The 12,409-nt window shown below is 42.2% G+C and overlaps 1 protein-coding gene across 1 annotated transcript; it reads right to left on the bottom strand.

The window, feature by feature from the left end:
- Positions 1-5,734: 5,734 nt before the first annotated feature.
- Ttc32 (tetratricopeptide repeat domain 32) lies at positions 5,735-12,019 on the bottom strand. The gene is made up of 3 exons (XM_004627476.2): positions 11,569-12,019; positions 6,920-7,086; positions 5,735-6,112 (listed from the first exon to the last, which is right to left on the bottom strand). The coding sequence occupies exons 1-3, from the start codon at positions 11,718-11,720 to the stop codon at positions 5,973-5,975; spliced, it is 459 nt and encodes a 152-aa protein (XP_004627533.1). The 5' UTR covers positions 11,721-12,019; the 3' UTR covers positions 5,735-5,972.
- Between the last annotated feature and the right edge of the window lie 390 nt (positions 12,020-12,409).

Genomic DNA, 12,409 nt, shown 5'->3' with positions numbered 1-12,409 from the left:
CTGTTATATTAAAAACAAAGCCTCTAGCAAATGTGTATCTCCACAGTCCCTATTTCTTTTTATTAACTTAAAACTTTGGCTCAGCCTTATTTTATTTATTTTTTTTTTGGCAGAACTGGGTATTAAACTCAGGCTCTATTCTACTGAGCTATCTCCCCAGACTCACTATTTTAAATAAAATAAAAATTTAACTATAAACTGGGCCCTATTTTCCAGCTCAACTACGAAGGGGTTAAAGATCTCTGAGTCAGTGATGAACCTGCAAGGTCTGAACTGCAAGTTCACAAGAAGATCATGGTAACCGTGCCCTAGGCCGCAGCATGGCTGAGGCCCTGCTGCTCACTGCACACAGTTCTGGGGGCTGTGGGATGGCAGTGATTAAAATAGATGCACACCCTGCCCCAGCAGCTAGCCTGCCAGGAGAGCGGGGGCAGGCAGATGAACAAAACACGGTAGGGGTACATGGAGAAGAAAATAAAAGGGCAGAAGGCATAGCAGGGCTTGCAATTTGAAGCAGGTGGTCAGAGAAGGGTAGGGAAAAAGCCAAGGGGCAAGAGAAAGAGCGCAAGGCTCCTCAGCTTTAGCCTCTGCAAGATCTTTGCTTCTTGGTATAAACCTGAGAGATGGGAAAACTGCTGCATGCTGTTGACCCATTCTGGTGGCTGCACTGAGACAGACTTCGGGGACGAGGGCAAAGTAGACTTGCAACAGACAGAAAGCGACATCTGGCTGCGGTGGTAGCAGACAGGATGGACCACTAGAGTCAGGAGGCTGGATCCAGGGGCACTGGCTCAGGCTCAGCTCTGAAGACCGGAGCAGCGGAGACACATCAGCTAGGAGGACAGGACCCAGAGCTGAGTTACCACTGGCCCATGGCGAGCTGGGCCTTAGCAACTGTCATCTCCTAGAGAGCTTCAAACATGAAGTGGGACCAGGGTCACACAAAAGCGGTGCAGAAAAGTATACTGAGGTATGCCTGGTATAGTTAAAAGCCAGCTAGAGAGAACAGACACGAAGGTAGGGAACAGGACTAAATGTAGTTTGCTTTTTTTAAAGATATGAGAAACAAGAATAGAGGAGGGGGCTTGAAACCCTTGGTTTCTAGCTGTACTGGTTAAAGGAAGTTACTTTCTGAGGAGAAGGGGGTGACATACTACTCTTCACTTATATCTTGTGTACCAGTCCAATTAGTCTACTCATTCTTAATTTTTTTTAATTAGGGTTAAATAATCCTAAATGAAATAAATCAGACACATGTTTAAATATCACACAGTTTCTCCGGTGTGAAAAAAACCAAAAGTGTGAATAAGAACTAAAATGTACTGAATATTTTAAAGAACAGGGGTCAGGAAAACAGAAACTTTCCTTCTTACTCCTGCTAAAAATGTGACTAAATAATGATAAGCTCTACTTAAGAATGTTAAAATACACATTTTTTAAGAGTGAAACATGACTCATAAGAAGACTATGAAATGAAAATGTGGCAAATATTTAACTCGTTAATGAAAGAACCACAAGGGTAGGAAGCCCTGGAAAGTTGAAGAAAGAATGTGGAAATGCAAGTTGCTACATTAGATATAAAACTGGTTAGTGTTCTTGTTGGCAACAGTGCCATAACCTTTAGGGTTACCTTTTCTGTCAGACAGAATTCATTCGTATTTTCTCTAGAAAAAAACTGACCAGTTACATGTAACTTCAGCCTGGACCCTAACCAAGAGTAGAATTAAACAGCTTCAGGGTGGATCTGATGCTTGGGGTTCACTGTAATGCTGAAAGAACACGCAGCGTTCCGTTTGCCTTCTTCTTAGGTGTTGGATGCTTTTTCCTAACACAGGACATAAATTGACAAATTGGCACAACCATGGCATTCAAGATTCCAAATGGAGTTTGCTCTAATATTCATCTGCTTTGCACCATCTTGCATGCCTGTTTTCAATCAGGAAGGAAAATGACCAACAAGCAATTCTAGCACTGCAATAAAGTTCCATTAATAAAATATATTTTAAAACTATTTTGATACTCACCTTGATTCACATTACAACATGTCTGAGCAATTTATGAACAATTTAAATTCTTATCAGGAAAGAAACTAAAGCTCGCTGTGTGTTGCTGTCAGCTTGGCAACACATCGATTGACAGCAATTGCCATTTCCGTATTCATATGGATTCTGGATGTCACGGGGCAAGTTGCTGGATTTCTTCACCTCAGCTTCCTCTTCTACACAAAGCAGTTCCTCTTGCTCCGTGAGACGCATGACTGCGCTGACCCACGCAGACTGAGGGCTCCAGCTGCGCTCCTACTCCGCTGTTCCGTGCACAGTCAAAGCCATGTTTCTTAACTTACACGTTTTTCATTATTTGCCTTTTGCTATGCAGATTTGTGCCTTCAGCTTCTTGCGTTCTTCACCTCACCATCTGATTTTTCTAAAAACAAAAATTACTGGGGGGCTGGGGAGATGGCTCAGTGAAATAAGCGCTTGCCTGGCAGGCACAGAAGCCTGAGTTCAATCCCCGGTTCCACAAAAATAAAGAGAGAGAGAGAGAGATTGTATTTATCATCCTTCTTTATGTAGAAATGGTCACTTTTGACATTCCCTTATAATAGACCTGAAATGTAATAAATCCCTCTCTACCCAAATGCAAGTTTAAATTGGAATCCTATTCTAATTTATTGTCACAGTTCGAAAAACGTAGAACACGTTACAATCTGAATTTTTATGGAAGCCCTTAAAACCACATACTTAGCTCACACAGCAAATGTTCGGCCCGCTTTTCACTAGCTTCTTGAAAACATATCCCACAGGATTGTCAACAATCAGTTTTTAAAAAGAAAAAAAAAAAAGTGTCAGCCCAAAATGTCCTAAATAAATTCAACATCATAGTTCCAGGCAGCAACAGATTCCCTGATTTCCTTAGCACAAGCTGCTGGTCAGAGAAGCCACACATGAAACAAATTAGCATCATGCTGCATATTTTGAACAAAATTAAGAGGGGACATCCTTGATCTGTTATGCATGTCCTGTTGTTTTCTGAAGCACTCTTACAGTTAGTATTTAATTTGCCTAAAAATACCTTCCCATGTAACAACTTGATTGCATGCAACATGATCATTCAATCTAAAATGCCTAAAAACTCATTTTAGAAAATGGTGCAGAATACTTTAAAATCCATCTAACAATACAATTCAAATAGATGAAGTGCATGTGGGTATCTCAATACAGCTTTTTTCTTAATGTGACAGCAGGAAAAAAAAAACAAGTAAACACTAGTAACAGTTTGTACAAATTAGTTGCTTTCAAAGTAAACATTTTTTATTTCTTGATTTTTCTTCCAGTAAAAAGAGAATATTGTGGGATAAAATGGAATTATTTCCAGTTACAAATATTTTTTCATGTAATAGCTTTTCACTCAGAAGATAGGTTTAATTATTTGACATAAGCAGTTACATTTTTAAGAAGACCACATTCAGACGGGAGACACTGAGATGGGTACCAGGGTAATGCTGCGTTTCTTTCCCGTCAGCGATAAAATACAGTGTGTGCGCTCGGAAAGATTTACAAGCCACACAATAATAGGAGGGCAAGGTTATCTTTAGGATAAAGACACTGGTGAGAGAAGACAAAATCCTGGACAGAGTGAACAGGAGCGACCAGGCAGGCTCAGACCCGACTTTCAAGTTCAGCTCGCTCTTTTCCAGCTCCCCTACTTTGCTACCACAAATATAGTCCGCAGCTGCACTCAGCTGCAGACTTCCAAAAAGGGCAGACGATAACTTTATAAACTCAAAACCGTAACTGAAAGAAATTCATTCTATTTTACTATACTTTGTGAGAGACAATCTTGATATCAAACCAAAACTATCTGCTTTGTTTTTACAGAGAAGAAGAAGAAGAAAAAAAACTAGAAGACGAATATTTTTCTAATAGAAAAAAGAAAGAAACACTGAAATGTGGGCAAGATGCAAAAGCTACCTTTAATTAGCCAATCAGAAACTTGGACTCTGAATAAACAATGTCTACTTTCAAAGGAGATAAATGAAGTAAATGTCTTATTTCTTACTTTCAATAACAAACAAGAGAAAATAAGCGCCTGGGTCTCCAATCAGCAAGGATCAATTTGCATTTCAGTGACTATTTTCAGTGAAGAAGCCTGGAATAAACCCCAGCAAACCATATGACATTTTTTAACAAGTGTTCTTTTTCTTATTTTATCTGGTCCTAGTGAAGAGTAAAGAGAAGAGAGGAGGCGCCAAGAGAGCAGGAAGTCACATAAGTATTCTTGGGGCACTGGGTTCTTTGGGTGGAATGGCTTTAAAGTCTCCTAATGTCTAGAGATTTCACTTTCTTTAAAAAAAAAAGGTTTTTGTTTTAATAAAAGGGTTTTTCTGCTTTCATGCAACTTTAGAAGTTCTATTAAAGACATTTCCAACAATGGAGAGATAAATCATTGGAAAATGTGAATAATTCCAGAAATATACTTTTCCTTTCTGGCCTTTCATATTCATTCACCTGCAACACAAATTGTCCACGTATTCTTGCCAGATATTATTTATGAACTACATACACGGCAATTACTCTGTCTGCTTCATGAGCTCCCTTTTACTCAAAAAGAAAGATAAAAAGAATCCTGCTAGGGCTGGTGGCGGCGACTGCATCTGAGGCCACAGCAGGGTCCCGTGCCTGCCGCTAGGATGCCAGGCACACTGTCCTTTCTCCCCACAAGGGTCGTTTCCACCCAAGAACAGTCTGTCGCAGCAGCAATAAACTAGCTTGGGAAATCTCAAGCTGAGGGTCATATACACTTAAGAGCCAAACCACAACAATAAAAATTTAAAGATGTGGCTGGGACCTTCGGGCTTGGCTTGCCTTCTCAAGTCCTCCCCAGTTCTGAGAGCCTCCTCAGAACCCAGTGGAATTTCCACAGCTTTACATTCACCGTGTTTTTACCAATTCCTTACTCTTCCATCCCCACAGCACCCGTAAATCCTTACAGAGAGCATGAAGGCCTCGCTTAAGCACACAAAAAGTAGTAATGAAAATAACTTCATTATCCACAGACAGAAAATTGTATTCAATATACAGTATTTTTAAAATTTTAACCAATCATATCAATGATTTCTAGAGAAAATCAAGTGCACATTGAATCCTACTTTCTCTCCTGTAGGCCATGTGCTTGTTTTTAAGGCCAAATTTTATGTCTTTCTAGCCCAGCCACACAAAATAGCTTTCTTTTTTCAAAGCAAATGCTGCAAGAGAGAAAAAGAACAGGGGATGACACTAAATTAAAAGAACTCAGGACATAAGAGCACAACAAAACCTGCTTGGCTACAGAACAAAAATTAAAAAATCTACACAATTTTGAAGTAATTGGGAAAATCTGAATATGCTCTAGATATGGAGCCCATTATAGAACTTTTCACTTCACTAGATGTTATAGTGGTATTATGACAGTAACAACAAGATGTCTTTATCCTTGAAAGATGCAGGCTAAAGTATTTAGGGGTGAAGTACTATGACAGTTGTATCTCATCCTCAAATGACTCAGCAAAAAGTTTTATTTTTAAATAGAGAAAAAGCACATGTGGCACAATGCTAATGACTGACGAAACTACACAGCGCGTCTCAGCACTGAGAGCACTCATTAACTCATTATGCTTCAATTTTTGTGATTTTTTTTCAAATAAAAAATACCAAAAGTAAGTTTTACTAAAGAAAATACATTTAAAATATTATACTATACTAATACACACTTATACATTGAGATTATTTATTTACACTTTATAAAAATGAGCCCCCCAAAATAGTTTTCAACCTGAAATTAACAATATTAAACACACTGTTTCACTTTCAGTGCTAATGTATGAATCTCTTAAATGTTAAATCAAAAGAGCTCACTGAGTATCTTAAATTACAGCCAACCAGATGCAGATGTAAGGATCATTAATTATTATTATTTCAATTAAATTTAAAAGTTCAATAATTTTGTTCACTATTTCTTCTTTGTTTTTCTTCTTTGTCTAGAATAGTCTGTTTTAAGCTCAAAGTAGCATCTTGAAATCCAGGATTTAAGTCTAATACTTTCTTGAAATCTTCCAAAGCTTCATCAAAATATCCTGTACCAGGATCCAAAAAAAATAGAAAAGAGAATAAAGGCTGAGTATTTCTACATCTTATTCACAGCAAAGTCTAGATGCACATAGCTTGCTTTACATTTATGAACTTTCAATTACACCTAATTAAAGGAAGATTTTTTTTCCTAATGATGATACAGAGATATATACATCACAGTAATGCGGTGTGCCCTTCCAGAATAATTATGCCCCATACTGGCTCTAAGGGCTGGCGTGCAGTCAATGGTGAGGCACTTGCCTTGAGTGGAAGAGTCCCTGGGTTGAACCCTGAGCACTACAAAAAGGAAATCAATCAATCAATCTAGTTGTGGATTTATAAGATTTTAGTCGGTCAGTAGCATAACTCATAAAATTTCAACAGGCATATCACCTCTTTTACACAAGTGCAGAGAAAAAATGAGAAACCGGAAACAGGTCCCTCAATAGAAGAGATTTAAACTTCTCACTGTGTACTGCCTCACGTAGCTCAAAGGTTTTAACTCATAAAATGTCACAAGTTGCCAGCATTACCCTCACTTGCAGCTGAGAACTTACAGGTACGGCCTGATGGGGTCACCCCTGTCCTGTGCCCAGGTGCAGTTACCCCCCCCCCCCCCAGCACTCCAGTGTGACCTCTAACGCCCATCAGACACCTAACACAAGCTCAGGCACATTATGTTCAAGTACGAAAGCTAAATTTCACTAAAGCCTGATCATTACTACACTCATTTTATGACAGCTGATAGCTCTGAAATAACAGAACCTAATCAATGAGAAACGCAGCACATCAAATCAAGTATAAATTCTTACCCAGTCTGTACAGTATCAGCCCTCTGTTGTAATAGGGAACTTCAAAGCTGGGTTGGACTTCTATGGCAGATGTGTAGTCATCCATCGCTTCATTAAAATCAACCCTCAAGTACTTGATTTGCCCCCTGTTGTTATATGCAGTAGCCAAACCCTCAGGGCTGCATTTGCTTTAAACAAAAAGTTCACATAAAAAAAAAAAAACACTGTTATCGAATTCCTCTCAGTTCCACTTTCATTTTCTTTTTAGCACTGTCAAACTTCACATCCTGCAACATGCCCTACTGCACTGAAAAAACAAGCTGAAAATCCAAGCTAAAGCATGTGGGGTACTGAAATCACTTTTTATCTGTTTTGTAGGGTTACAGAACTACACTGTCAATCTGAAAAGCGCATGGGCCAGGCGTGTGGCACACACCTATGACCCCAGGCTGCGGCCGCAGGGCTGCCTGTGTTCAAGGACAACCTGGGCTATATAGTGAGTTCAAGCCCAACCTGAACTGCATAGGGAGACCTTGTCTCAAAACTAAATAATTTTTAAAAATTTAAAAATGAGAAGCACATGAGGGCCCAGCCAGATAGCTCAGCAACTAAAGCACCTGCTTAGGCAAAGCACAGCAGCCGGGTTCAAGACCCAGCATGCCAGACCAGCCCCACCCCTGAGGTGAGCTGAGAAGGCCATTGAGACTGGGCATGGTGGCCCACACCTATAATCCCAGTGCTTGGGAAGCTGAAAACCAGGAGGATCACTACAAGTCTGATCTGTGTAGTGAGACCCTGTAGACCCTGTACTAAATATATTTTTTTTAAAAAAGCACATGAAATTTTACAGTGTTCAAAGTCCCTGTCCATTGTCACATTTTCCTGAATATAACATTAGAATTATTGTTTTCCTTTTTAAATATATTTGGTACATGATCTCACTATGCAACTCAGACTCATAGTGATTCTCCTGTCTCAGCCTCCCCAGCTCTGGGATTACACGCGTGCAATACCTCACCCGTTCTAGGTGGCTGGCTCAGCACACCCGGGATAGGGCCAGCTAGGCATGTGATACCAGGAATTGAACCCTTAAGCACACACTTGTGAGACAAATATCAGACACAGAAAAGGAAGTTAGCTCAAAGTTTACTACGGGTGTGTCACACAGAGAATTATTAACACCACTCTCAGAATCTTAAAACCATTAAATAAGTTAGGACTGGGTGAAAGTTCCACAACTTAATCCCCAGAGTGACCAGTGAGGCTGGGATCCCCTCAAGACCAGCCTGGCTTCTGCGAGAGTGGGCTCTGAGCCACCCTGGAGGTCCTATGTAGAATCAGCTCTGGCCTGGAGAGCTCCATAGGCTGCACCTCGGTAGCCAAGTGCGTGGACAGCCCCGTGAAGCGCTGACTCCCTGCCGGCCTAAGAACCACAACACAACATGCAGCCCCCACCACCTCCTTCGTCTGCGCAGGACAAATCACCTACACAGAGAGCAGCAGCGGCTCTGATGTGGGTCAGGGGATGTTTTCCCATAGTGATTATCTCATTTGAGTCACAGAAGCTGCAAATGAGACTTATCTACCATTGCTTTGTTTTACCCCATGGTGGGAAGTACAGTCCTCAGAAAAGGTTTGTGACTGAATGTCTTGAGCCTTCGGGTCTCAGACAACGACTGTAACTGCTACAGCCTGCAAAGGTACTCACAAGCTCAACTTCTAACAGTGAAGAGGAGTTACTGCAATTTGGGAAAATTTCTGTTCTGTGAGCCCTAAATGCTAGCGACATAGTGGAATGAAGCTCCCAGTGCGAAAGACGAGGGATGAGTTCATGTTCTCTAAAACCGAAGAATGAATTTTAGGAACAAGAGAGGTTAAAAGCAGAATTTATTTAGTAAGGGGAAAAAAAGCTTCTGTCTGACATAGGGATATAAGGGGACCTGAGTGGGTTGCCAAGGACCCTGCCTTTTCTAGGAGCTTTATAGAGCAAAACCACAAGGTGTGGCAGGTCTAAGGTGAAAAACATGGGAACTTACTAGGTGGGCATGAGGTGGGACAAAGGTATGATGCACCAATAAGACGCCAAACACTTGCTCAGGTAAAACTGATTAAATCCAGGACCAAATGAAGCAAGTCACATAGCAAGTGGGCCTGAACACAGAACAAGGGCTTTTCCTGTAGAGGGGTTGAGTTCATGACTGTTCCTGGCTTCCTCGAGGTGACAGAGACCTATCTGGAGTACCAGTCCCACATGCTTATCTTTAGGGAGGTTTGCATTTGTTTAATCTTTTGTCTTGAGGTCTGGCCCACAGCCAGTGTTTGTCTCTCTCCTAGGTGCAAGGTATCTTGTCTTTCATGCGGGCTCCTTCTGAGGGCCTAGCCCTGTCTGACCGCCTATTTCTACTTAACTCAGCTGCCTATAACAGTACTAAGATACTTCCAGATGCCACTCGCAGCACTGTTAAAGCTAGAGAACAAGAGGGTCCACGTCCCTCATCTGTCCATCAGGGCACAAACTGATCTGCTACACATTAAGAGTTTGAAGAAAAAAAGCAGCTTCAGGACTTCAGTAAGGTTTTAATCCTTAAAGTTGAAGTTTTGTGGCTTTGCCATAAACTCTTATATTCAATATGTTAGATTTATACCTCATTAAAACAAATTTTAAAAGCCTACTTTTTATGCAGACATTTTGTTTCCAACTTTAAACCATTCAGCTAATGTTATGCCGAATTTTTTTTTTTTGGTAGTATTACTGTTTGTGTAAAGCTAGTATTTTTTGTAATAGATTTTTAACCTAGTTACCTGATGTGGACTTTTAGCATTTGCTAGCTTTGGCAAAGATAAAATATTGGAAAATTAAATTATGGTTAAGGCTGCACCTTACAATATTAAAAAAACATGACAAACCTTTTGGAGTAAAAGATGTCTAAAGATTGTAAACACTACTTCAAGATGATTCAGCGCTCCAATGTTTTCAAAAATACATTTGAATGCCAAAAGTTTATATTTAGAGGGAAACCTTAACTGACAGAATTCATTTTAATACATGAAACCGTCAGAAGACTTTTAGAACTGTAAGGAAATGAGGAATAATTCTATAGATGAGAAACTGAGGCTGAGGAAAAGTGCGCCCAGTGCACCAAAGCCAAGACATGAACACAGGCACGCAACGCCATAGCAAATTCTATTTGTTACGCCAGCAACAGGCAGAAATTACACTGAACGGGAACATTTCAGTCCTTAGCCTGATGCGCAGAGGAAGAATAAAGAAACTGGAACGCACCCACTACCTGCTGCTGCCGAGTATTTTTTGAACCCTAGATGTATCTAAGAGTTCGAAGCAAAGACATGAAACTAAGTGTCCTTTGCTTATGAATCTATTTTGGTGGGAGGGGTGAGGCAAGCACAATGTCTCTAGCGTGACTCTAGCGTCTGTTCGGAAACATCTAGTATAACCATCAGTACGGTGTATTACTTAAGAAAACATCTGTCGTTCTGGTTTAATGCCCCATGAGATTAAAAAAAAATTAAAAAATAAAAAAAGAATAGATAGCAAGCCATTGGCTGGAGAGATAGTTCAGTAGGATAAGCGCCTGTCTGGCAAGCGCGGGGTCCTGAGTTCAGTTCCCGGTACGGAATGGGGCAGGGAGCTCTTAGTGTTTCGTCTATCCTAATACAAACTACAAACTGGCATTCTAACAAGAAAAGTCAAATTGTCCATGGGAGAAGGGGGCGATTCAGATTACCTCACAACTGTCAAAAACAGTCCAACCAACCCCTCTCCTCCCCACCCACACCCAGTCCACGGCACACCATCAACAAGCACAAGGGCAAATCCTGAAGTAACAGCAAATGCTACACAACCAAGCATAACCCCGGAGGAGCTTCTGGACGCTCAGGACTAGTGTAGGCTAACATCGCAAAAAGGAAACCCAGACATTACACGCCTCCCTGTGGAAGCGCACGGTCCCGCCTGCGTTCTTGGCACAATCCTGGATCTGATTTGGATCTAAACCTCAAGATATAACTACCAGCCACAAGCAGTGCAAGAGGCAGATAATCACGTTAAAAAAGACGTCTGAAAGACGCTTTCAGCAATTCCTAGCCACGGAAACTGTCAAGACAAACAGGTTGGCTGTGCCCACGACCTCTGAACTACAAGAGGGCGCATAGTTGGTCCAGCGGCTACAAGCCAATCAACCAAATAGCAACAGGCACACTTTGTCGATCAGGAAAGTTGGAACACTGATAGGATGCGTGATATGAGGATGTGATGATATGACGACTGGCTTTTTAATAATCCTTACTCTTTAAGAAAAGGTCCTGAAACATCCACAAATACCATGTGTGGGTGAATTAATAATTCTTAAACCCAGCAATGAATACTCGAAAATGCATTTTTCCCCCCACATTTTGAAGGTTCATAATAAGGAAACAGAACCGCCCCGCCGGGACGCTGTGCACGAGGCCTGGCCCTGCCCAGCGCGTCCTGCCCCGGCGTCTCGGATCCCCGACCGCCGCAGAGGACAGCGAAGCGGAATGGGAGGAGCCCCGGCCGCCGTCAGGGCTGGGGCGCGACCCGCGGCCCGCGAGCACCGCGCGGAGGAGGGGCCCGACGCCGCTCGGAGCCCAGAGCCGAGGCGCCCGCGCCCAGGTCTCGCGACAGTTACCTCCCGAGCCCCGGGCCGACGGAGGCCGCACAGGCGCACTGGCGAATATAAGCGGAGTACAGCGCCTCGGCCTCCGCGTACTCGCCCTTCTCGAAATGCGCCTGAGCCACTGCTAGGGTTGCCTGGCTTTCTTGCCCTTGCTGCCCTTCCATAACAGTCGAAGGCTGGGCTTTCGTTGTAGAATGGGTGTTGATTTCGGAAAGACCAAAGACACTTCCGCTCCCGCGTGTTTAAACTTGCCCACAAAACCCGCGCAACCGAAGAGGGAAGTTTGTGCCTTCTAAGGACCCGTCTTCTCGCGAGAAACTAGTACACTGCCGGCGTAGCGCGGGAATTATGGGTGCACTTGAATGGACATTGACGGTAATGTCTGTTCCTTCTTGGTCCTATTTTTTTCCCCAGAAAAGCAGCAGCTCGATGGCCCCCTGATTTCCAAATTCGTGTCTAGTGTCACGAAGCACTTGGCCCTTGTGACCCGGGCTGACTGTTGGAAGGAAAGAACCACGGAGTTGTGTGTCTAATTGGCCTGCGCTTATCGTAGCTTTCTTTCGGTGCAAAGTCCGCTTTTAGGGAAGAATCGCGGAGTCCTGAGGCAGCGGTAGTTTCCTCAGACGCTCCGCGCCCGCGTCCTGTGAGCTTTGCCCAGTGTTAGCTTCAACACTGGCCAGCAAGCTTAGCCTTACTGACCCCCTGGATCCTGTAAGGTTTAAGTGTTGTCTGTGGGCTTTGCTATTAGTTGACGTTCTCGAGTTGTTTACAGCAAAGAGAAATCCAAATAGTAACTTATTAAGTACATTGCATAATCCAAATTAAAATTATAAACAGCTTTGTTAAAATTATA

Source organism: Octodon degus, unplaced genomic scaffold, assembly GCF_000260255.1.
Source record: "Octodon degus isolate 3935 unplaced genomic scaffold, OctDeg1.0 scaffold00019, whole genome shotgun sequence".
In the NCBI taxonomy this organism is placed as follows: Eukaryota; Metazoa; Chordata; class Mammalia; order Rodentia; family Octodontidae; genus Octodon; species Octodon degus.
Note: the sequence above shows the minus strand (reverse complement) of the source record. Positions and strands in the feature narration are given on the sequence as shown.

Coding starts and splice junctions, on each gene's coding strand:
- Ttc32 (XM_004627476.2), bottom strand. CDS start 11,720: ATGGAAGGGCAGCAAGGGCAAGAAAGCCAGGCAACCCTAGCAGTGGCT. Junction 7,087..11,568: donor GTCGGCCCGGGGCTCGGGAG/GTAACTGTCGCG, acceptor TTTTGTTTAAAG/CAAATGCAGCCCTGAGGGTT. Junction 6,113..6,919: donor GCTGATACTGTACAGACTGG/GTAAGAATTTAT, acceptor ATCCTGGTACAG/GATATTTTGATGAAGCTTTG.